General features: G+C 36.2%; 1 protein-coding gene and 1 pseudogene across 2 annotated transcripts; both read right to left on the reverse strand.

Annotated features, from left to right (window-relative positions):
- Positions 1-1,520: 1,520 nt before the first annotated feature.
- LOC103933407 lies at positions 1,521-13,813 on the reverse strand (annotated as a pseudogene).
- Positions 13,814-14,932: 1,119 nt separating this feature from the next.
- On the reverse strand, positions 14,933-23,379 carry LOC103933406 (DEAD-box ATP-dependent RNA helicase 28). 2 transcript variants are annotated; one of them, XM_009343104.3, is made up of 19 exons: positions 22,977-23,378; positions 22,692-22,880; positions 22,542-22,610; positions 22,272-22,378; positions 22,008-22,086; positions 21,474-21,647; positions 21,204-21,352; positions 20,965-21,060; positions 20,740-20,842; positions 20,462-20,524; positions 19,833-19,894; positions 19,539-19,635; positions 19,240-19,358; positions 19,115-19,157; positions 18,839-18,940; positions 17,402-17,500; positions 17,232-17,315; positions 16,209-16,480; positions 14,933-15,262 (listed from the first exon to the last, which is right to left on the reverse strand). In XM_009343104.3, the coding sequence occupies exons 1-19, from the start codon at positions 23,307-23,309 to the stop codon at positions 15,247-15,249; spliced, it is 2,256 nt and encodes a 751-aa protein (XP_009341379.1). In that variant the 5' UTR covers positions 23,310-23,378; the 3' UTR covers positions 14,933-15,246. The 2 variants fall into 2 exon arrangements, with proteins under 2 accessions (XP_009341379.1, XP_009341380.1); XM_009343105.3 differs by lacking the exons at positions 14,933-15,262; positions 16,209-16,480; positions 17,232-17,315 and having other exon boundaries at positions 17,402-18,486; positions 22,977-23,379.
- Positions 23,380-23,849: the final 470 nt, after the last annotated feature.

Here is a 23,849-nt window from a genome sequence, read left to right on the forward strand (position 1 = left end):
ATACATCAAAGAAATTCTAACATTACTCATTCGATAAATTAACCAACAATATCTTGTTTCCCATATCACCTTTTACATTAGTTTTTTTTTATGCTAGTGCTGCTTTCGCATTTGTTGGTAATTGGTATATATGGGTTAGTGCCCACATTCTTTACCCCTTTTTTCCCCTCAAATATCGAGAACATAAATATGTGATGTATTATTCTACGTGTTATTTATCGTCAACAAGATCATTGGTCACATCATAACTATTAGAGACATGCTACGTTTACTATCTATTTGTATCATCTCTCTAATAGAGGTATAGCCCATCAACATATGTGGGTCACATCTCTATTGGAGAGATACTACTAATAAAGGTATATTTGTCGATTTACCCCCCCCCCCAAACTCGTATAGAGCTGTCAATTTCTTCCTGAACTTTAATTTAGCTGATTACCCTTTGAACTTTTTTAATTAGCTAATTTCCCTCTTGAACTTTAATTTTAGCTGATTACCCCTCTTGAATTTTTATAAATAGCCAATTTTCCATCCATTTTGATCACGCAAACAACCCATGACAACTTTACAGGGGCAAAAAGAATGAAAAATTGGATGGATGAAAAATCTAACTCCATGGGGGGAAATTGGCTATTTATAAATTTTAGGGGGGTAATCAGCTAAGGTTAAAGTTAGGGGGAAGTTGATCCATTATAAAAGTTCAAGGTTATTGGCTAAATTAAAGTTCAGGGGTCGGAATTGGCAGCTCTATACAAGTTTAGGGGGCAAACCAATAAATGGTAAGAATAATATTTTTACACTTCTTTTAGCGGCCAATTTGGTCATTCTCTTTACATATATCAAAGGAACTTCATGCCATTTAAGCAGGGGTAAAATTTTTTGCCAAATTACCATATCAACCGTATCATACTGATTTGTGCCAATTGGTAATGACACGGTATTGTACTGAACCGACATTTTCTGATATCGTATTGGTATTCAAGACCATTACCAATAGTATTACCGTACCGCACCAATAAAATATTATATGATTTTATATTTTTAATAATTATTATAACATTTCAATATATTAAGAAAAACATCCTTCAATTGCATCTCATTCCTTGGACATTTTCTCTCTTCGACACTCTCACTCAGTCTTGCGGGGGTTGGTGTTGGTGTGCTTACTGCTTGTGGTTTTTAACTGCGGAGATTCTATTTGGTTTTCCAATTAATTTTCATTTAGTTGTAAACTTAAAATTAGTTTGTAACTGTTATTTGGATTACAACCTTAATTTCCATCATGAATCCCACTGCATCATTTATCTTATTATGTCTATGAATTGTAAATGATTAATGATAGATGATGACTTAGATTTAGGTTACAATATATGAGATATAGACACAAAAATAGAAAAATACAAACATTTGGGCCTTGAATTGGGTTGAAAACAAAAAAAATAAAACGTGGCCCAAAATAAAATGACAATTATTATTACCATATCATGTCAACCAAACAATATTGCATATCAAGATTTGATGTACCAAAAATTTAGTGTGGTATTGGTAATAAATTTTATCAGACCAAAAATTTGGTACGGTAATTAGTACAGAAGTTTTGGTACGATAACCGTACCAAAACCATCCCAACATTCAAGGCTGGAGAAATCCTGATAGTGGGATTTTAGTTTGGCGTCTGGCAACCCTTGATGTCAAAAATCTCAGTAAGTACTGAAACAGATTTTAAGGAAAAGCCATGAACAGACGCCCACCACCATTACCACCACTGTCACCATCAATCCCGGAGTCCATGAGTTTTTATGAATAAAATAATGCATCCACCAAAAGGACTTGTAGTAGTGAAACAATGAGCTTTGACACCCGATTTTGGGCCATTTTGTTTGACATCCATCTTGAATGAGTGCCCACTTCCTATGGATCACAAGAATTTGGATGCATCATTCGAAAACACAAAGCACCTCGGATTCTACATCATTCTCTCTGCCAAGTAGTTAAAATCCACATTCACAACTATTTGGCTTCACTTTTCTCAATTTCATACAACAACCAAGCATTGTCCAACTAAGTGGAATCGGTTGTATAAATCCTAGAACGGCACTGCGCTTAGTTTCAAATAGTGTGAAATATTCCTCAGCTATAGCACAATAATGTACAATATAAGACACATCACACTTTCTTCTCTTAGAAACTCACAAATTTAGTAAAGATCGAATGAATAAAGGATCAAATTTACCCATTAAACGGATTATACGAGGGTTATATTTCTAAGTTTTTCCATTCGTAACTTCTCTTAGAAAAGGACTGTTCACAATATCCGGGGAAAAGGAAAACCTGGATAGATAGCATACCTGCTACACAAACTTGATAAGTGAAATATACAATCTTGGTGATTCATCTGTAGTAGAAATCAAATTTGACTCGTTTTTAAGTCAGGGTTCACCGGTTGAAAGACTCCACTGTTAAGTTGGCAGTGAAAGCTGGGATTGAATTCAACTTCCGAATAAATATCTCAACCTGCAAAATGCTATCTCAGAATAGTTCACCAACCAGAAACCACGTTGCAAGATTTAAACTCAAGTCCCTGAAGAAACATCCGACTCTTTTGAGTACCTTATTGACTCAATGAACAACTCATGGTAATTTCTTTCGACCAAATCGTTTCTGTGAAAATTATTTCTACAAAAGAAAAGCAATTGCAGGTTCACTGGAAAAGTATTTTTTTTTTTTTTTTTGGTTGAAAATAAACAGGTTTATTTTCTAACCCTCAAAGTTAACTCTCCACGAAACCAAAAACAAAAGTTTAGTTTGCTCCTTCCGAAGCAAAAGGGAATGAACGAAAGCAAGAGCAAAAATAAAAGAAAGGGGGCAATCTGTGTTAGGTTTTGGCTCGTCAATTAGTGTCCTTTTCTGTTTAGGATTGTTTTAGGGAAAAAAGGGTGCACTGATTCTTCTCCCAAAAGGGCTAGGAAAGAATCTTAGTTTCCTTATTCAATTTAGATTAGAAATCCTAGAAGTCTATTTGGAATTGGAAAGAAAGTCTAATTTCCTATTCCACTTAGAATAGGAATTACAATCTGTAAAGGACATGTAAACTGCACCCTATGCCTATAAATAGGGTGCGGCAAGGCTTAAATTTTAGAGAGAAAAACTGTTGACAGCCGAGACAAGTGAGAGAGAGATTAGTTCTAGGGTTTTGCAAAAGTTCTGAAATTCTCTATTATTAATCAAAGGACCTAGAGAATCACAACTGGACGTAGGCAAAAGTTCTGCCGAACCAGTATAAGTCTTGTGTGTTTCTAAGTTTTCTATATTTGTTAGTTTTGTCTATTGCCGTAGGTTACATTAAAGAACAAGGTCTAGTGTGCGGTTTTTCAACAATCTGAACTTGGATGCCAAACATAATAAGTACAACTATTGCTAAAATCTATGACAAGCTCTCATTGCCGTTTGTCAGATCATATGAAATATGGAATATGAATCATGAACGTATATACAACAAAGTTTCCCCAATGGAACTCTCAAATAATCTGGTACAGGTTGGACCACCCACATTCGAAAAAACAATAGTCCTACCAGTAAAGAAGCATGTAAAAAAGTTCTAAGAATTAGGAAAACATCATGCTCCATACCTGATGAGATATCTCAGACTGCGAGGTGTAATCATTTGCCTGTTCAATCCAAAGATAATATGATTATATTGCTTCCTGCATTTGTTTTATTACGATCTCAAGTACAATAATTCAGAAAAAAAATTGAGGTGTCCCCTAAAAATATGCCTGCAGTGTTTCCTTATTGAAATCTGAATGACCAAAATAGCTTTAAGATGGCCTAAGAAAATGAATTCATATACTACGATCTTACCAAAATGTTTGTGCTCCCTGATTCATATTCAAATTCAAGCTTCTCATCATCAATTTGCGCATATATAAATTGAAGGGTAAAACGTGTAACAGGGATTCCATTGGGACGCTGGTGTTCATCCATTACAATCTGCAAAATTGTAATCAAAAGATAATCATTACAGTTATACAATGGCCCATGTAGGTCTCTCACCAGCCTGGGAATGACAGTTTAGAAAGAGACAAAAAAGGCCTTAAAAATTGTAATAAATATCATGATCTCAACTATTTATTGGCTGAAAGTAAATAATAATATAGCAAAGATATATAGAAACAACTTAGTAATTTAAATTGACATGTTTGATAACTTAAACTTCATATGGTTGATTGCCAGTGTTAGTAAAGCATAGACATAAGAATGAACTTTAAACCAGTAACAGAACTTAACAAAGATGAAGTTTCAACGCTATATATAGTTCTTAATGTTAACTGGAATGCCATGTAAACTGGAATAGTAGTCATATGACAATATAAAGTAAAATGAGCAACAAATATGATATATACCTTGTAACCAAAGAGCTCACAACACGCCCTCCTGAACACTGAAATTCAGTCGGCAAAAACAGTCTTGTACCTGTTCCATGGGTATATTCAAATGTTTAATCTAGAAGTTGTATTATAGTTTAGGTAAACTGTGAATATACAATGACAAGGATACCAAAACATATATATTGAAGAACTACTCCCTCTCACAGTAAGCCCACCCAATAAATTATATCTAATGCAATCTTCTTACATCTGAAACATAAGAAATTAGCCAAAGTGTGGAACACCAAGAACGGAATATCCTAAGTTTTCTTGAAACCTTAGGCTAAAAAAACGCATAACAAAATTTGCTCATATTAAAAATACCATCAGTCACAGTCACTCACCTTTCTTCACGTTTTTCAAGAGTTGCAATTTGTTCTTTCAACTGCACTATCTTCCCAGATAAGTATTAATCCACCAATTTTCCAGCATCACCTGAATAGTTTAAGAGAGGAAGGAATGCAAATAAACTCATTACACAATTGTGTGACCAGACTAATTAACATCTGACTTAAATAGTCAAAAGATGACAACAATATATTATCTTCTAATTTCTACGTAAATTATACCTTCCTGAGGTAAATTAGAAAACACTTTTAAGGAGCAAGTACGGCGCTATCTACATGTGCGCCAACAAAGGTGCCAACTATGGTGACAGTAATAGCAATGATATTGAGGTAGATGAGGACAGGGGTGCAATCAAGGTGGTGCTGGTGGTGGGGTAAATTTGGTAGCTGTGGCAGCAGCTTGAAAGCCATGTTAAAGTCACTCCTAAAATCTAAATCAATTTTTTCGCACTTTAGTAGTATGACAATTTAAAACTCCTTTTAACCCCCAACACACCTAGAACCCTCATCCATGCACGGTCAGTGCAAAAACGAGACAACAATATAATGCTCTAAATCATTCATTTCTAAGGCAGGAACCTTAAAAGGAAGTTTTCACGTAAATTTCTCTTTCAAAGGGCCATGTGCTTCTTACCTGATTGACTTTTCAATTCTTCAACAGCTTGTAACTTCTCCTTTGTCTTCTGTAAGTCAGTTTGTAATGCTCCAATAGTTTGTTTTTTTTTTTCATTATCAACTGTAAGAGTATTCACCATTCTTAAAGCCTTAGTATTAGCAGCAGAGAAATCGCCATGACCAATCTGTAGAAGAAAAAAATATCAGAAATTACGCAATTGAATTGCAATTTTTTCTGTTTGCCTGTCAGCTTTTAGATTGCTTGGCTGCAACTGCAGTTCCTTTTCTTTTGGGATCAGCCAGTTAGTACAAGAGAGCCATTACATATCTGACAATAGTTTTTTGTTTTTTTTGGAATAATGATATGGACAAACTTAGTAATAATGATATTTTCCTTAGGGAAGAGCTTGGTGGCAAAGTCCACTAAAGTTCAAGGCTCAGCCACCATTCAAACCCAGGTAGTGGCCCTTTAAGTGCCAAGAAAAATTAAGATAATAATGTTAATATCAATAATGCTCTGAATAAATTTGGCACCCACCTTGGACTCCAGCAGAGTGATCTCTGAACAAAATCAATCGCTCTCCCTCTCCAATGACTTTATTCTTCTAGCTTCATTGTTCAACCTCTCGTTAAGCAACTTTATTTCTTCACGTTGACGACTATTAACTTCTTTTTGTTCACATAGACCGCATTCCAATTCTTTAATGTAGCCCTCTTTCTTTACAAGTGATGATTCAACCTCCTGCATGTGCAAATGAGGAAACCAAACAATGAACTTAAACAAAGATTTCTTGAATTACAAATAGTAAAGAGAAAGAAATTATGTAACCTGAAGAAAAGTATGACTGGCTGCTTCATCATTCTTTGCCGACTTCAGTCCATTAAGGACATTTCTCAACTTATCTCTTTCCTCAGTAACCATAGAGAGCTGCATTTTAATACTTCCTTCAGCATACATTCTTAAAAGATAATTAGTATTGTTTTTATCACTTTCTTTGGGGACTGACTTGTACGAAAAAATGGAATATTAGAGCTTTCGATAATGATTGTTATGCTTGAATGATAATGCTTTTTTTTTCAACTACTTTTTCTATGCTTCTAAAAATTCTTTACTATATAAGTCTGCGTCCCAGAAGATATTTGTATGACATTGTAAGAAGTAAAACACCTTGAATTGAAGAAATTGTGGTTCCATAAAACCAATTGGCAACATGGGGAGTAGCCCAACTTACTTATAAGCCCATGCAAGGTTCCTCCTCCCATCAATGTGGGATTCATTCTCAACATGAATAACGCCTTCATTTTTGAAAACAGTGATCTATATTCTACACTGACTTTTCAAGTTGTTACATTCATCAACTTACGTTGCGGTTGCATTCACTTCATAGGACAGTTATACTCCCCACCCCCACTCCGGCCACCCCTCCCAAAAAAAAAACAATAGTTACCTTATTGAATAGATTACCACACTTATGTTTTTCTTTGAGAGAGCCAAACTTTAACTTATTTTCCAAAACCACTTTGTGTGATGGGATACTAAAGTAATGATCAATAGACTAAAAATTATTCATGCATCAATGAGAATAAGAATGTTAGACAAAAAAGAGCTACATCGCCCACACATTAACCTTAATTTAGAGAATACAAAAAGCAACCAGTGCAGAGCCAGAATGACGCAGGATGCAAGAAAATTTGGGCATAAGCATATAAATTATGCTTATTATATTTAGTTTAAAAAATATAGGTGTTAATTACAAATCATTTTGAAGAAAGTTGAGGTTCCACCATAAAACCAATTGGTAATATGGGGAGCAGCCCAACCTCTTATAAGCCCTTGCAAAGTTTCTCCTTTCACCAACGTGGGACTCTTTTACCTTCACATCCTCACACACCTGCTCACATGTGTGAATTTTCAAGCCAAACATGTGTGGACAACATGAATTGGGTGACGTGAAGCACGTGTCGCCGTTGGGCTTCACACATGGACCAACCTGCTCTAATACCATGAAGAAAGTTGAGGTTCCACCATAAAACCAATTGGTAATATGGGGAGTAGCCCAACCTCATATAAGCCCTTGCAAGGTTTCTCCTTTCACCAATGTGGGACTCTTTAACTTCACATCCTCACACATTTAAGGGCTAGTTATTACAGTTTCATGTCACATTATGACTTTTCAGATTGCCTATATAAGGAGACCATACAATTCTAGGGCTCAATCTTCAGGCATGTTGATTGAAATTATGATTAATTGGTTCAATTTACACCAATCTTTTCTTCATCCTAGATAAACCCCTGCAATTATAACCCTACATTGAAACCTGACTCTCCCTATGCACACCCACCAACCCACCCACACAGCCCCAAACCACCCCCAAAATTAAATATTCAATGAAAGCTTCCGAAGCAGAAAATTAGGGGGATTGTACAGCAGTAGAAGGATAAATAATAAGCTCAGCAACAGCCAGACTGCAAAACTAAATGAATTAAGAAAAAGATGGCATAAAACTACCTGGTTACATGTTTACCATCGATTCAACCCGCTTAACCTCTGATTTTGATACATCCACTTTCTCTTTGGCCAGTGTAGCTTCTATTTCAGCATTTTGTTTATCAATTTTTTCTGCATCTAGAGCTACCTCCAATTGTTTCAAATGGGCATTTGCCTCACCCACTTTCATCATGCTATCAATTACCTATCTGCATTAGATGAAAAAAATGTTAATCACTGGAAACCCAAAAACATCTTCAATGCTCAGGCAGAGAAAAGCATGAACAAATCTCAGATAAAATAACAAATAAAAATAATAATATTTTGCATGGTGGGGATGATGACAGCAGAACTTGTTGATAACCTAAACAGTACATATAAACTCTACCAACTACACAAACTTGAAACCCTCGTTAACAGATCAAACATGATTAGAAGAAAAGGAATAGAATAATTCTCAGTCCTAAAAAAAACCCCACAACAAATAATATAGAAAGTTGACGGGTCCATTTGATCCTTCTGCGATTGTTTCAAACACCAAACAAACACACATGGTGTCATAGGGTGAAAACCAGACCACTGAAATAAGAGATGATATTTCCAATCACTGAAATTAAGCACATGGTACCAGCTCACTGTAGACCATCTATTATGAAGTCTTCCTACTCAAACAATTATCAATAGTATCACATTATGCATACATCACATAGTACCAGAAATCATCTACTTCCTAAGAAATGTCTATAGCAGGTACAGTTATTCTGGGGTCTAAACAAAAGAGACATACCCATGCATACAAAATACACAGTTTTTAACATTTAGTTTCAAATGTATAATATTCAGCAGCTCCACTGGAATGCTGGGAAGTTATCCACAAACAAATGTAATTCTAATACCATTGATGTTGTACCAGATGTTCAGTTTTAATCAACTAATAAAAGAGTCACACTATGCAGTGCACTCCTGGCCACCTTAACAAAAATAAACAGATCACAAAAAATAATAGAAGAAGAATAAGAAGCATCAAGGAAAGCCTCACTGTTTAGGCCTCTGATTATGAATTTATTCATTCATCTAAATGATCTAACAATGCTGATTCAAACTTCAAAATACTGAAATGAGCTATTCACGTACTTTTGTAATGATGCAAATTTAACTGGTAAATCCTCAGAACATGACACGCCTGGAATGTCTTTAATGATCAACTTCCAAGATGTCAATTCATCCTCCAATTTCTTCATACTAAGCTGTAATTCTTGTAGTTTGGATAACTCTGCTTCTACCCTCTCTCTACGGCTCTTTTCTTCCAACAATTTTTCCTTCAATAACTCAACATTTTCATGAGCTGACTTCAGCTTTCTTGCTTCCCTTACTTCAGCATCCTGGGAATTTAGAAAGAAAATGTTATTGGAATACACAAGAAATGCAGAGTAGTTAAAGGAGTGACATATCTAGTCAAGAGAAAGGTATTAGTCTAGAAAGATGAAATCAGTCATAACAACTCTCTTTCAAACAGAAGCTTCTCGAAATCTGTTCAAACTTGAAACTGAAGCTCCTAATAACACAAAAGAAAATATTCTCCCCCAAAGTATTTTAAAAAATTTCTTTTTGTTCAGAATTCTACAATTTCTTTTATACCAAATGATAAACTTTTACCCTTCTTCATCTTCTATAATAATACAAAATCTATGCTGAAATATAAAAGGTTGATGAGGCAACACTCAAACTACCACAACTATGCATAACAATATACTCCTTACCCCCAGGCCAAATGACCCAAATCACATTACCAAACAAACAATGCATTGACTTAGTATGCACCATCGAACATATACAGACATATTGGCTACTTAATCATTAATGCTCAGAATTTTATGAACCGCCAAACCAAAAATTAATCTTTCAAGGGCTGAAGATTTTTTTGTAAAAAAATAAAATAAAATAACTAATTAAGAATGATCATCAACCAACTTCATAGAGAACCTGAAGATTCAATAGGAAGAAACAATTTTATTCATTAGAAAGAAAAGATCGACAACAAAACTTACAAAGTTTCTAAGCTCTTCTTGCAGATGTTTAACTAAAATATTATTCTGCGTGGATTCAACTTCTTGAAATGTAAGACTTGATAGTTTCTTCTCTACTTCACTCTTCTGTTGCACGCACTGAAAAATAAAGTGAATCAAAAGAAAAACTGATCAACTCGTAGCAGTTTAAGACAAATCGTAATATTATACAAAAATACATTTGATATCAAGGCCAAGCAGACCAACATACAAATAAATTATAAAAGAAAAGGTAACACTGCATTTGGTATTGTAAACGGACAGGTGATGATGCATATATGAGAAAGATTTTCCATAGAACATATCAACTGGTATCTAAGAGCAATAGAAATAAGAGGTCTACCTCACTAAGTTGCTTCTTAATATCATCCAGCTGCTTTTTCAATAGCTCTGTTTCTTTCTCAGCATTATGAGCTCTGCATTCCATTCGTTCACGCTAAACAAGAATGCAGAAGGTTGAATGACTGCTGATGGTCATAAATTCATAGACTGTAAAACTAAATTAATCAAAAATCACCACTCACATCTGCAGTTATTCTAGAAATAGTGAGCTTGGATTCTCCTTTCAGCTGGGCAAGATCGTTATTGAGACTCTTTTTTTCCTTCTCTATGCTTTCAGAAAGATGTCTCAGTTCCCCTCTATAACACTTGCTTTCTCCTCAGCCAAAGCTGCTGAAGTCTCAGCTCTCACGCGAAAGTTCATTTTGTTTTGAAGCTTCACCTGAAATTTGAAATGTGATATGATGAGTGGGACAGAAAAACTGTTTGGAATTCCAAGAGGGGAACAAAACAAAACTAGGAGGAAAACAGAAAGAACAAATGAATCATTCTTTTGGGAAAACCAAATGGTGGAGGAAGTACCCAGCATTCATAAAGGTTCAAGCATATACCTCAAGTTCGCTGTTTGATTGTAATTGTTTAGTCAATCTTTCATGAGAATTGTGCACCTCCTTCAAAAGCTCTTCCTGCAGAGCCTGTTCACGTGCCTTTGCAGCGGCAAGTTCTTGTTCAGCATACAAAAATTGATCCAGATATTTCTTCTTCTCAGATATTCAGCACATGTAAGTAATTAGGGACAAGACAACAAACATAAAATGTCTAATCTAAAGAGTTTCTACATGGTTAGCTTTCCAGAAACCAAAGGAATTTTGATTTAAATGAAAAGAACTTATCTTACCGGTTTTATGAAATAAATTCACATGCAGACATGGTAAAGTAGTTCCAAACAAGAAAGAAACTATCCTGCTGTTGAATGGTTTATTACTTTCAGATTTTGAAATTTGTGATTTTTAACATAAATGGCCCACAACACAAACCAAAGACAAATCTCATATGGTATTAGGTTCAAGTTACTTGGAGCCTATGAATAAATCAGAAATTGAAATTCAGTTTAAGATGTATTGGCACTTTTATTTGCAGGCAGAGATATGGAACTAACAAGGTCCAGCCCATAATTCTATGGTGTTCTAGTAACGTCGAAGAGTCCAGGACTTTTCTCTACTCTTAAGTTAGTCATCCAGAATTGCCTACTAGTTCCAATAGTCTATTCTATATCCAGTATGAAAAGAAAAAGTTTAAAAGACTGTATATGCATCCTCCTCTAAAAAAATAAGACTGAAACAAAGGAACTGAAAATTTTCTGTTGGTTTACCACCACAAGCTCAGCCATTAGGATGTGGGTCGGTTGTTGTTTTTATATTTCAACAATCCTCATGCGTGCATCTCTGCCCACCACTAGATAGCCCAACAGACAGTTCAACAATCAGAATGTTGCAGTTGCAGTGATTTCTATTTCAAACAAAAGACCTCCCACTATGATCCAAGGATAAGACTGAAACAAATACCAAGAGATTTAGCTGAGCTTTCTTCGCACTTTGCAGTTCTAACCCTTTAGCCTTTTCATACTCAATTGAAATCTTAAACAAATCCCAAGCATTTTCCACAAACTCTATCCCCATGATAGCCAAAAATCCATAAGTATTCCTAGAAGCAGTTTCCTTTCTTTATATTTCATTCTTCTTCCACAACTAAGGTGTTCTTTCTTGACCCAAATGAAACATCCAAGGTCTTCTTCAACCCTTGAACTTCATTCTCCGAAGCTTCTTTTAAACCCCAAGTTCGCTTAAGCTGCACTTTCTCATTCTTTGCAGTTCTAATCCTTTTCCTTACCAAATTAAAATCCTACAAATCCACAAATATTTCCTACAAATTTTAGCACTCATTTAGCCTCCTGCACGCACCGTTTCAAATCACATGGTATTTTTGCTGCTACAACCAGTTTTTTTTTTTTTTTTTTTTTTTTTTTTTTACCATCCTTATGTCTTTCATTCTTCTTTTGAAGCTTAAGTTGTTCTACACACTCTGAACTTCTTTCTTTACAACCATAACCCACTACACCATATGTTTATTTTGCTAAACAAAACCCACAACATAAGAAAATTTAAGCTAAGATGGTCTGTCCTGCATGAAGACATATACTCTGCTCAAAATAAGAAAATTTAAAATTCATTAGCTTTGTCACTTGTTGATACGAAAATCTTTACGTAGTCATATACCACCATATTACATCCTTAGTTAATCCCATCAAGTAAAGAAATGTTTTTTCGAATATTTGTGCAACAATAACAGTGAGTTTGGAACGAAAACTCTCCAATTACCATTCAGCCTGCCAGAAGACAGAAAGAAAAATATGTATTTTGTAACGAACAGAAGTACAGCATTGAACTGCGAGACCCATAAGTACAAAACCATTTGGGAAGCTGAGGAGAAAAAAGAGATGTTAAGCAATGTAGTGGAACATCTTATCAAAAGAACCCACCAACTTTGCAGAAGTTGTCATTTAAAGCCACCAATTTAGATTGATAATCAGAAGCTTGCTTCTCTGCATTGCTCAAGGCATCTATAAAATCTGATTTAACCTGCGCCAAAGGAAGGGAAAGGGTTCCACTTAGCCAAAAAATATACAATAAGGACTACAAGCAAGAGAAAAGAAACACAGATGATTGTACTGAATCCACATTAGAAAATAACATCCGGTCTGTAGAACTTGTATTAAAAGTCGGGACAAAGTCAAAGGGTTTGGATGATAAGGAAAAATTCAAAGAGGGAAAACAATCTGCAGCGTGAATACGACAATTACAGGCCAACATTTACCTTACATCAAATATATACAGTGAAGGGAAAGAAATTCTAAAATGGTTCAATCGAAATTACGATTTGCGGCATATACGAGACTTAGCCTCCAGAATGAAATCCAGGCATGAAAAATTGAATGAATCAATTACATTAGATATCATATATTGTCAGCAACAATAATTAACTGATTCAAATGTATCTAGCTAGTATGGATTGAACAGCCACTTCAATTGGGAAACAGAAGATGCAAAATCGAGCAGCCACTTGGATGATCAATGGATTATTCCATCTAGAAAATGATAAATATTTACATATAGAGAGGCAGAGAGAAGAGAGGGAAGCAATATTACCATTTGGCGGCATTGATAGGTGCAAAGCAAGTGGTGGGAGGAGGAACCGGGAGGAGGAACCGGGAGGTGGAAGGGAAGGAGGAGGGTCGTCCTCGAAGATGACGAGAGGGCCTGGGCTTGGGCCTGTGGCAGGGGCAGGCGGTGGGGTCTCGATCACCGGCGGCGCCGCCCGTTGCTTCTTCGTTGGGGGAGTTCTCACTATCATCTTCAAACAATCCTTAAACCTAAACCTCTCTCTCTCTCTCTCTCTCACTCTCTCTCTCTCTCTCTAACAGCGCAGCATAGCACAGCACAGAAGAAGAAGTAGAAGAGAGAGAAGCGGTGGCCTAATTTAAACGCAAGGGGAGGGCGCCATTTCTTTTCTTTTGCAACGACGAGTGAGTGATTCAAATAAGTGCTGGTTTGATATTGTTGTTTTTAAAAAAAAAATTGTTTCTGCTGTGCTGTAAGAATAAGTAGTTGTGAAAAAACAGTATTATAGTATTTAATAAACTTTTATATAAAACAGATGTGAAAAAAAATAGGTTTTTCAAAGTTGGGTTTTGCAGCTTCTTGTTTTTAGCTTTTTTTTCATCCAAAACTATAAAAAAAAGCTGAAACTGAATGTTTACTAAACATAAAAATGACTCTTAGCTTTTTTTTAATATCAATTTTTTTTCCAAATCAGGCCTAAATACACCTCTGCAGCTGCAGCTGCAAATCTTCCTTGACGCAATCGCTCTTTTTATTATCCGAAATTTCTTTTGCGGTCCCTAAAGGGGCAAAGTTGGTTCGAAGCCGGGCGACGCCATCGTTATGCAAATTTTATTTCTGTCTTGTTCCCCTTTTTGTCCTTGGGCTTTCACACTACCTCATTTTTTGCTTTTGTACAATCGAATAGGAGTGGATTGTATAACACAAAAGATCAAATTGTCCCTACTCCGGATCCCTTTCCTGGGCATCCGGAAGATCATGTGATCATGATCGTTCATCGTACATCATGCGATCAGAAATCATTTAAAATTTAAAATTTAGAATTAAATATAAATAATACCTAATGACAACTGACCACACGATGTACGATAAACGACTATGAGCACAAGATCCCCGGAATCCCCAGGAAAAGGATCCTTTTCCCCCCCCTCTTCCTACCAGAATCCTTCCAAACGAGAAATAAATAGGGCACATCTTTAGAGTACATATTGTGGCCGCCCATCCCTTTTCTTCTAAACACAAAATTATGAATAAAATGATGCATTCTTATTCTACAAAAGATTAAACATCGTGGAAATGAAGAAAGTTGAGCTTCTATCGAAAAATCAATTGAAAACATGATGAGTAATTCAATTATTTATAAGCACAAGCAAGGTCCCTTCTTTTTCCGACGTGGGATTGATACTCTCCTTATATTGGTGACTCTGGCAACGGTGCCCAAGGGTCATCTATTTTGGTGACTGCACCCAATTGTCACGGTTACGGTGCAACTAGTAATAACAGCAATGTCGTTGACAATGGTGACTAGACTAGACCCAAAGATCAAATGAATTTCATCAAAACTTGATCATCAATGTTCGTCATAATTGTTAAAAGTTTGAGAAAACTGTTAAGTAACAAGTAAAATTCACGTCTAAAATACCGGGAGCCAAGTTAGACAAGTCTAAATCCCCTTGAGCATATGAAAGGCAAAAAGTCCGCTCTTCCTTTCCTCCTACCATGCTATTACCAGTTACGTAGTGCTCTCGCTCAGATGTTCCATCCTAACACTTGAAGAGACCAATCGACCCTTTCACTGCATGTCCAACACAGTATGGGGAATTTTGATTCCCAGCTTGATGAAGCTATCTCCTCTTGTACCTGGTTTAGAAATCAAAAAACAGACAAGATCTATTACACAATTTCCATCATTCGTGCATTGAGGTAATACAAGCAGCAAAGGAGAAACCTCAACAAGCCGAGATAGTACCATTTGAGCTATTACTAAGATGGAAGCTCCCTTTACTTAAGGAGAATAGAAATACAAATACTCGAGCTACTTCAACAACTAAAATGTACAGTTTTCTATGAACTTCAATGTCAAACAGCTAAATGGCAGACGATAGATTAGAACAAAAGATACTCGCTGTGCATTTAATGGATAAAGGACCTTTCTTAATTCTTCTGTTTATCTAAAACCCTACCTACAGGACTACACCGCCTACTGCCTGACCTTTAACGAAACAAGACATGATTATAGATCACCAAATCATCAGCAAATGGCCTTTTAAGTACTAAACTATTTATTTACCACAAGTAAGAATAACATGATAAAGGATTGAGATAGAGAAGAAATCATGTAGTCACTATTCTCCCAATTTAAACTTATTGTACCAAAAACAAACTCTATCAGGAGAGCTTATGGAATTATACCACAATCGTCAACAGAATTTCAGCCAAATGGATCCACTCAAAGGCTCAAGCTCGAGGTCAGCAGTTAAAAGGAAATTTGTGCGTATAAGGGGTAATACAAGGGTGTAGACTAGGTCTCATCACCTGTGCTGATGTTCTCACATTCAACAAAGCCACCTTTGCACTGAAGCATCTTATAAAAACAGTCTACAAGTTTGTTCATTTTAAAACTTTCAGGTGACTAAACTATAGGTATATTTCTCAAGGACTTCTTGTTAGCTGATATGTGCCCATTCAAAAATTTGACTGAATCTATAACATAAAGTCTATGTACAGCACAAAAATGCTTAGTAAGACCGTAAGATACAAATCAAAATCGAAAGGAGGATTAATCACAAGATAAGGTGCTTCATACCTCGACTTGCTCTTAAAAGAATTCTTGGACTTCTTATTTCCGACTCCACTACTTTTTTTGTTCTGCCTCCTTTGACTCATGTCACTCTGGAACAGGTCCTGCATCTCCTCTGTCCTTGACTGAGTTTTTTGGGGGGGACGACTAGATTTCTTACTAGTCTTCCTCACAATTTTGCCAGCATCTGTTGCCTTCTTTGCAGCCTTCACGGCTTTTGCCCGTCGGTAAGCCAGGTCAACAAGTGGCGTTCCGGTCTTCTCCTTTTTTCCACTACCCTGCAGTTCCTTACATAATGATTACTCTGTGCTATTACATTATACGTATCTGTGTGTATATGTGTGTGTGGATATGGTCATCAAAGTTTTGTCTCTTTTTGTCTTTTCAGAATTTGAGCTACAAGATTACATGAACACTAAGTTTTTTAATTTTTATTTTTGAGAAGAAACGATAACACTTTATTAAAATAATTACATGAATTACAAAATAGTGGATAAGAAATCCACCATCTAGCAAAACTAGCCAAGACCTTTCAAGTAGATCTATTTACAAGTAACATAACCTCAACCAAAATCATTTTGCGGCTGCTAACATATCCCACAGTATATGAGAAAGAGAATAATCCCTCAACTATAGAAGACCACATATCCAGAAACTTGGGAAACATCCTGATGAAGTGAATGTCAACTACCCAAGGGTAATACAAAAATCAATAATCATCTTGCACTAAACCTCTACACCAACCAACCAAATATTTCTTCATCCTGATATCTTTTCTGTTTATGTATATTATTCCACTCTAAAACACAATAATATAATATTTAACTAAACATTTTATATATATGACTTAGTGGCCTAAGCTGACCACAGGAATACAAGACTGCCCCCACATACGAATCAAAATTAAGATGACAAAAACCTGAACACTTAGGCAATTCTAATTACCCCAAAAAGTTCATCCAAAAGGTACAGAAATATTATATATAAGTACATGCAGGGTCAGAGAGATAGAGAGAGAGAGAGATGTACATCAAACTTTTCATTTTGATTTTCCTCCTCTAACATTTCCCTAGCTGCTTCCAATTTTCGTCGCTTCTTTCGAGGCAAATTTTTCTGCTCCAAACACTTGTCATGTCACACACTTGACCCAAATGAATTATAATAAAAATTTGAAAAGGAAAATGCAGGATTACAATCACCTCACGCTCCCGCTTCCTCTTTTCTTTCAGTTTTAAATCTTCAGCTTGTTGGGCACTTATTACCTCTTTTCCAGGGTGCTTTTCACTTTCATTGGATGCCTGTCAGCAGAAAGAAGAACTTTGATATCATGCCTTTACTTTGTTAAGTCCCCCATTCAAGAAAAATGCTTAGAATAGAAAAGAAAACAAGTCATCCTGGAGAAAATAGGATTACAATGAAGATCTACGGCAGCTTAAGTGCTTCTCACTCTTAGTAAAAGAACAAAACCATACATTGGAGAAGGTCTGCTGACTTGAAAAACCTCTAACCATACAAACAGTCTCTTCTTTATTGAAAAGCTTTGGAAAAAAAAAATAGTGAAGAATATTTTAACCCAACAACAATTGGAATGATTGGCTTTATCATTGTTTGAAAATCAAAGGAGAACCAATAAGGTTTAGATTTTCTCTGTTAATCAAAGAGTGGGTATAGGGCAAGTTAAACTTCTTTAGATCACTTACCACATGGGAAATGGCATCAAATATTGCCTTTTTTGGTTGAGAAGCTCAGTTATACTTCGAACCACATCCATTATATGGTATTGGAACTAAATTTATGTAATCAGAAGATGCAACAGGTAGAGAATAATTACAAATGGTATCCAATGCCCCCCATATTGAGGGCTTTTCCAATGGTCATCGCAAATGTATTTTTCTTACATTGTAGTATTGTACCCATTCTGTAGTAAAGTAAAACCTCAGTATAGTGGTACTCTAATAGGAATAACCTCGGATTAGTCATAAAAAAGTTCAATCCTAATCTGGGCCGGTTATATATAAGAATAAACTCCATACTGTAGTGAGTTATAATGTTTTTAGGTCCTGTCTTAAAAAAACTAAGCCTCCACATAGTAATAATTGTGGATAAAGTCAAAAAATACGTAATGTCACAAACCAAAAATTGAAATTGAAATAAAAATATTCATGTAAAGTTGTCTGGGATAACGATTTATTCTTTAGAGTTGATGTCAAGTCTTTGAGCTTGGAGGCACGTAATCTCTCATTTACAGCTTCTGGGCATCAAACTTTTGGCATAAAAGATAGCACTGCATACATACATGTGTCAAGCCATTAGGTGTGTCTCTTGCTCCAATGTCCACATTTTGGAAATTGACACGCTCACTACAAATGTAAACCTTTGTACCCTTACACTTTCATTTAACATAACTAAGTAAAAAAAAAATTCTTTTTTTTGTAGTTAAACCTCCATTAAGTAATAACCTCCCTCTGGTAATAAAATTGGCTTGGTCCCAAAACTATGACTATATAGAGGTTTCACTGTATTAAAATAATCCAAGCAAATCTGAGGCACCCATGAACTAGATAAATCACCTAAATTGTAAGTGACTGAAATAAATGCATGTCAACATAAAACAATATGGTGCACAAAGAAATTACCTTATCTGCATTCACTACCATCCTTTTTTCCTTTTCTGTTACAAACCAGGTTCTTTTGGGGCGTGAATAAATTTCATCTTTGTGCACAATCATATTCTCAGCCTGTAATGAAGGCCACAAAGATTAAACCATAATAATAATAATAAGTTTACACAACAACGATTTTCCAAGGAATGTGTTGGTAGCAACATTGGACAACCTTCTGATTGCTTGTTGTGCTCTCAAAAATGATAACAACAAATTAGGTAGCAAGGAAGGATTGGTGTCAATAAATACCTTCGATGCTTCCATTTCAGCTTTTCTTAGTGCTTGCTCTTCCCTGCATATATTCCAAATCTAATTACTTTTACGGAAGACAGTTAAATAAGTCAAAAACCTTTATTTAGAGAAAAAATGCAAACCTCTCTTCTTGAAGAATTGTGGCCACTTGATCTTCCATTTCCTCAATAATCTGACACCACTTAGTAATTGATTGCTCTGCAACAATTCGACTCCTCAACTTTGAACCAGCTCTTTTTGCCTATTAAATTGAATTCCCCCAAGGAACATATAAGTTAAAACTACAATTCTCTTGAAATCGTGAACATCATTTTTGTACTTGGATAAGAGAACATTAAATACGAGGGTTAGTGTACTCGAGGACGAATGGGAGAAAAGAATACACTTGTCCAAGAACACAACAGAAGAAGATGATGCTCACAATGGCTTTTAAAAGAGATCGGTCATTATCTGTCACAAAAGTAACGGCATATCCTTCTCTGCCTGCTCTTGCTGTACGACCCACTCTATGAACATAGCTGCACAAGGAAAGAAACAAGATGGAAGTCACAAAGATGCACAAATAAGATTAAGGAGGAAAAATACATGCACAAACCATAAATGTATAAACGATAAAATAAGGTATACAAGTCAGCAACAGTTTATTTCTAAATGCCAATGGTAGGACAGGTGAATACATGAATATATTGCAACAGTGGGAGCGGCCAGTGATTACCTTGTAAGGTCACGAGGACATGCATAATTTATAACTGTTTGAACACCAATGATGTCAAGTCCCTGCAGAATATAAACCGACTCGTTAATTTTTATAAAGCAACATAATTTTCGTAGTTTTTACAGAGTCAAGATGTAGGGGAAGAAAAGACCATAGACCAACAACCACACCTTTCTCTCCTAACCCCACCTAATACACAAAGACAAAATAATATACATGGACAATAATGGGACCTAGAGAGTACTGGCTAAGTACAATAAGATTATTAAGGACATCAATTCCTTGAAAATCCTGGTTGGAAAACGATATGAAGTTTGGCTAATCTTATATGGAAAAGTCAACAATCCGCATGGTGCATGTCAGCCAGCGGCACATCTGCTTTTTAAATTTGATTTTCAAAATCAATAAAAATATGCAGTTTTATATGTGTAAAAGAGGTTAGTGTGATTTCAACAATCGGTTCAATGTCCAATATGAGACAAAGTTGGAGAGGGAGAGAGGGAGAGAGAGAGAGAGATTCAAAATTTGAGAACAAAGTTCTGAGTGAGTAAGAACACACATCTGGAAGTGCTAATGTACAGACAGAGAAAAAAAAATAAATAAATAAAAATTCTAGGACTGGTTCTTACACGAGCAGCCACATCAGTTGCAATCAAATAGTCAACTCCCTGCTTCCTGAAAAGTTCCAAAGCCTACACAAACAATAACAGAAAAGATTTTCACATTCGATAAAAAGGAAAATAAGGTCAACTAGCAAGATATCCAACAGTCATTGCCAATCTTCTTTACCATTAGATATAACTAAGCAGGTGAGCAAACTTCACTAACTAATTATACAAATAACCCACTACCTAATCATACAAATAACCCACAAAACCAAACTTCACTAAGCACACAAGTTACTCACATCTAGACGCTGGACTTGTGTAAGGTTGCCATGAAGCTCAGCAGCTTTAAGCCCAGCTAACCCAAACAAAATCTTCAACCTATGTGCAGCCTGTTTTGTGCCACTGCCAGAGAAAATAAACAATCATTACACAGAACTAACAAAAGATATCAGCCAATATGAGGAAAGAACTCGGAATAAATATTTGTTATTTAGTCAATAATGGTTTAAGGAGATGTTACAAACCTGAATATGATCACTCTGGCTGTGAATGTCTTTGAACATAATGCAAGTAGAACTGCTTCCTGATTTACTTCACGCATCCGTCGTATCCTAACCACTCTACATGACATCCAAAATGACAATAGACAAAAAGGTGAATTTAATTCATACATCAACATACCCTTATTATAGAGACAAATGCTGCTACAAGTAATGATAAAAATTGAACAAAGCAAAATTGTATAGTGGGTATAATTAATTACTCTTCCGTTAGTGTGACTGGCCGTTTCGCAGATGGGTCAGCCGAGAGGCGTAATGGTTTGGTCAGAGAAAGCTTAACAAGCTCGTCAACTTCTTCAGTCATTGTAGCTGAAAATAGCATGGTTTGTCTCCTTTTGGGGCATACACGAATCTGCATAAAAACTTATGATTAGAGATTGTTTACTAATATATAAAAAATATTAAATTATTTAAGTCAATCAGAAATATTTCAATTCTTCACATGCTTGCATCAAGAAGGGGGCAGGGCATACCAGCTCACGAATCTCAGCACTAAATCCAACCTCCAAAAGGCGATCTGCCTCGTCAAGAATTAGAACAGCAAGATCATCCAAATCCACAGACATTGAATTGCGTAAATGATCGATAATGCGTCCTGGAGTAGCCACAACAATGTCTGGCATTGTTCTCAAGTCTGCCTCTTGTGCCTGATAAAAAAAGGCCATTCCTTGAATATTTTTGGAAAAAGGAAATGAGAGAAAAAGTTAATAAGAAAAAATGACTGGAAATCATTATGCATGCCAAGTGGATAATTCATTCACTTTCACTTACTATGTTTTTTCCCCTTGGGAGGGGTAACGTAGGTTTTCCATTTAGCTACAAGGTCCTAATATTGAGTTAAAATATTTGACCTCACTCACTTATGCAAGGATAGAGGGAATATAATAATTGGATGTTGGAGGTACGCTATTTTCCCTTGGAACTGAATGTTTCAAGGGATGCCAGACATCCAACCTCAAACCAGGAATCTGACAGTTAAGGCATTAAGAAATGGAAGTGAATCAAACCTTTAATGAAAGCCCTCCAACAACCAGGCAGCATCTGATATCAGTAAACTGGGCAAGTTTCTGAATCATACTATGAACCCTGAAAAGTATGTTAAAAGTTAGACTGAAACTAAAATGACAAGATAAAAGGACAGATCCTAAAAGATGTTTTACATAGGAAATTATTCCCAAAACCAAGCAATATTGTCCAGAAAACTGTAGTCAAGGAACAGTAACTGACAATAACGTATAAATAAGACAACTGAATATGGAACTAAAACTTACTGAACCGCCAGTTCTCTGGCTGGGGTGAGAACGAGGACCCTAATAGCGGGCACCCGCTTTGGACGAAACAATAGTCTTTCTAGAGTAGGTAACGCAAAAGCAGCAGTCTGTGTAAAAAAGGCAAGAAAAGCGTTAACAGATTGAGATGAAAGAAAGATCAGTTGTGAAGTGAACGAAGATAATTTTGATTCGACTATCACTAAAAGTAATAACACACAAACCGCACCTCTAACTGTAATAGTTACTCTACCGTAAAGAGAAGTAATATACCTTGCCAGAACCAGTAATGGCACTCCCACATATATCCCGCCCACTCAGAGCTAATGGTATGCACGCCGCCTGCATACAAAGCCCCATAAATTCAGTGAACTGAAATGAAAGCAACAGGAAATGGTTTGTAAGCGTAACAGGATTCGAGACCTGAATAGGAGTGGGCTTGGTATAACCCAGTTTCTCACACGCCCGAAGCAAAGGGCGAGACAAATGGAGCTCCATGAACGAGTTTGCATGAAAGGAGGTTCCATCTGATGGGGAGAAAAATGGCTTTTTACCATCACCGGCATTAGTGGCATCATCTACTACTTCATCATCTTCCGGCTTATAATCTTCCTAAATTACCAACACCAACAACATAGCTTAATTTAAGCAATTTTATACACATTGAATTGATTGAATGAATTTGAGTAAAATCAACAAGACACAGACCTGTTTGTCGGATTCGGGTTCGGATTCGGATTGGGATTCGGAGCTACCATCATCGTCGTGGGCAACGGCACTGGGGACTGATCGTTGCTGCAGGGCTTTGGAGATCTTGAAATCGACGGAGGTGGTGCTCCGGCGAGCATGTTCTTGGGCGACTGTTTCGGAGTAGGAAGCGAAGTCCCACGGGGACTCAGAGTGGCGAGAAGCTCGAGAGGGTTTCAGGGCTGCTTCGTCTTCTTCCTGTTCATCTTCTTCCTCCTCCTCCTGCGGTTGTTGTTCTTCGGCGTCGGAATATTCTTCATCACTTGGAGGCTCAAATACGAAAGCGGCAGCCATTTCTGAAAAATTGTGGGTGAGGAGATCGAGAGGGAGGGGTTTTATGGATTTTGGGTGCGAATGCGTATTCCTCCTCCTAGTAGGGTTTTAGACAGGTGAGGCAGGCCTACGTGGACATGCCACATCATCTACATTAGGGTTTAGAATGACCTAACACAAGGTTTTTAATTCAATTTCACATCACTCCCTTTTAATGCACTTTTTTTAATATTTACAGATATTTTCAATTTTTTAATAGTTAACTTAAACAGTTAATTCGTCTTTAAAAGGAACGCGTGGGTGAACTAAAACTTCAAAGTTGTCGGTTTAATATCTCAAAATTGAGAGAATTTTATAAAAGGTCTAATTGGATAAATGATCATCGTGGTCATAAGGTATTCAGAAGATAGTTCATCTGATAAAAAAAATCGGATTTAATCCCTGTAGTCTAAGTTTGTTAAAATTTATACCCAAAATTAAAACTTCTGTCATTCCTCCGTTCGTAACATGCATGTGAGGATAAGATGGTCATTTTATAATTAGTAGCATGCCAATAGCTTA

This window comes from the organism of the source record quoted next, unplaced genomic scaffold, assembly GCF_019419815.1.
Source record: "Pyrus x bretschneideri cultivar Hongxiangsu unplaced genomic scaffold, Pyrus_bretschneideri_v1 Contig265, whole genome shotgun sequence".
In the NCBI taxonomy this organism is placed as follows: Eukaryota; Viridiplantae; Streptophyta; class Magnoliopsida; order Rosales; family Rosaceae; genus Pyrus; species Pyrus x bretschneideri.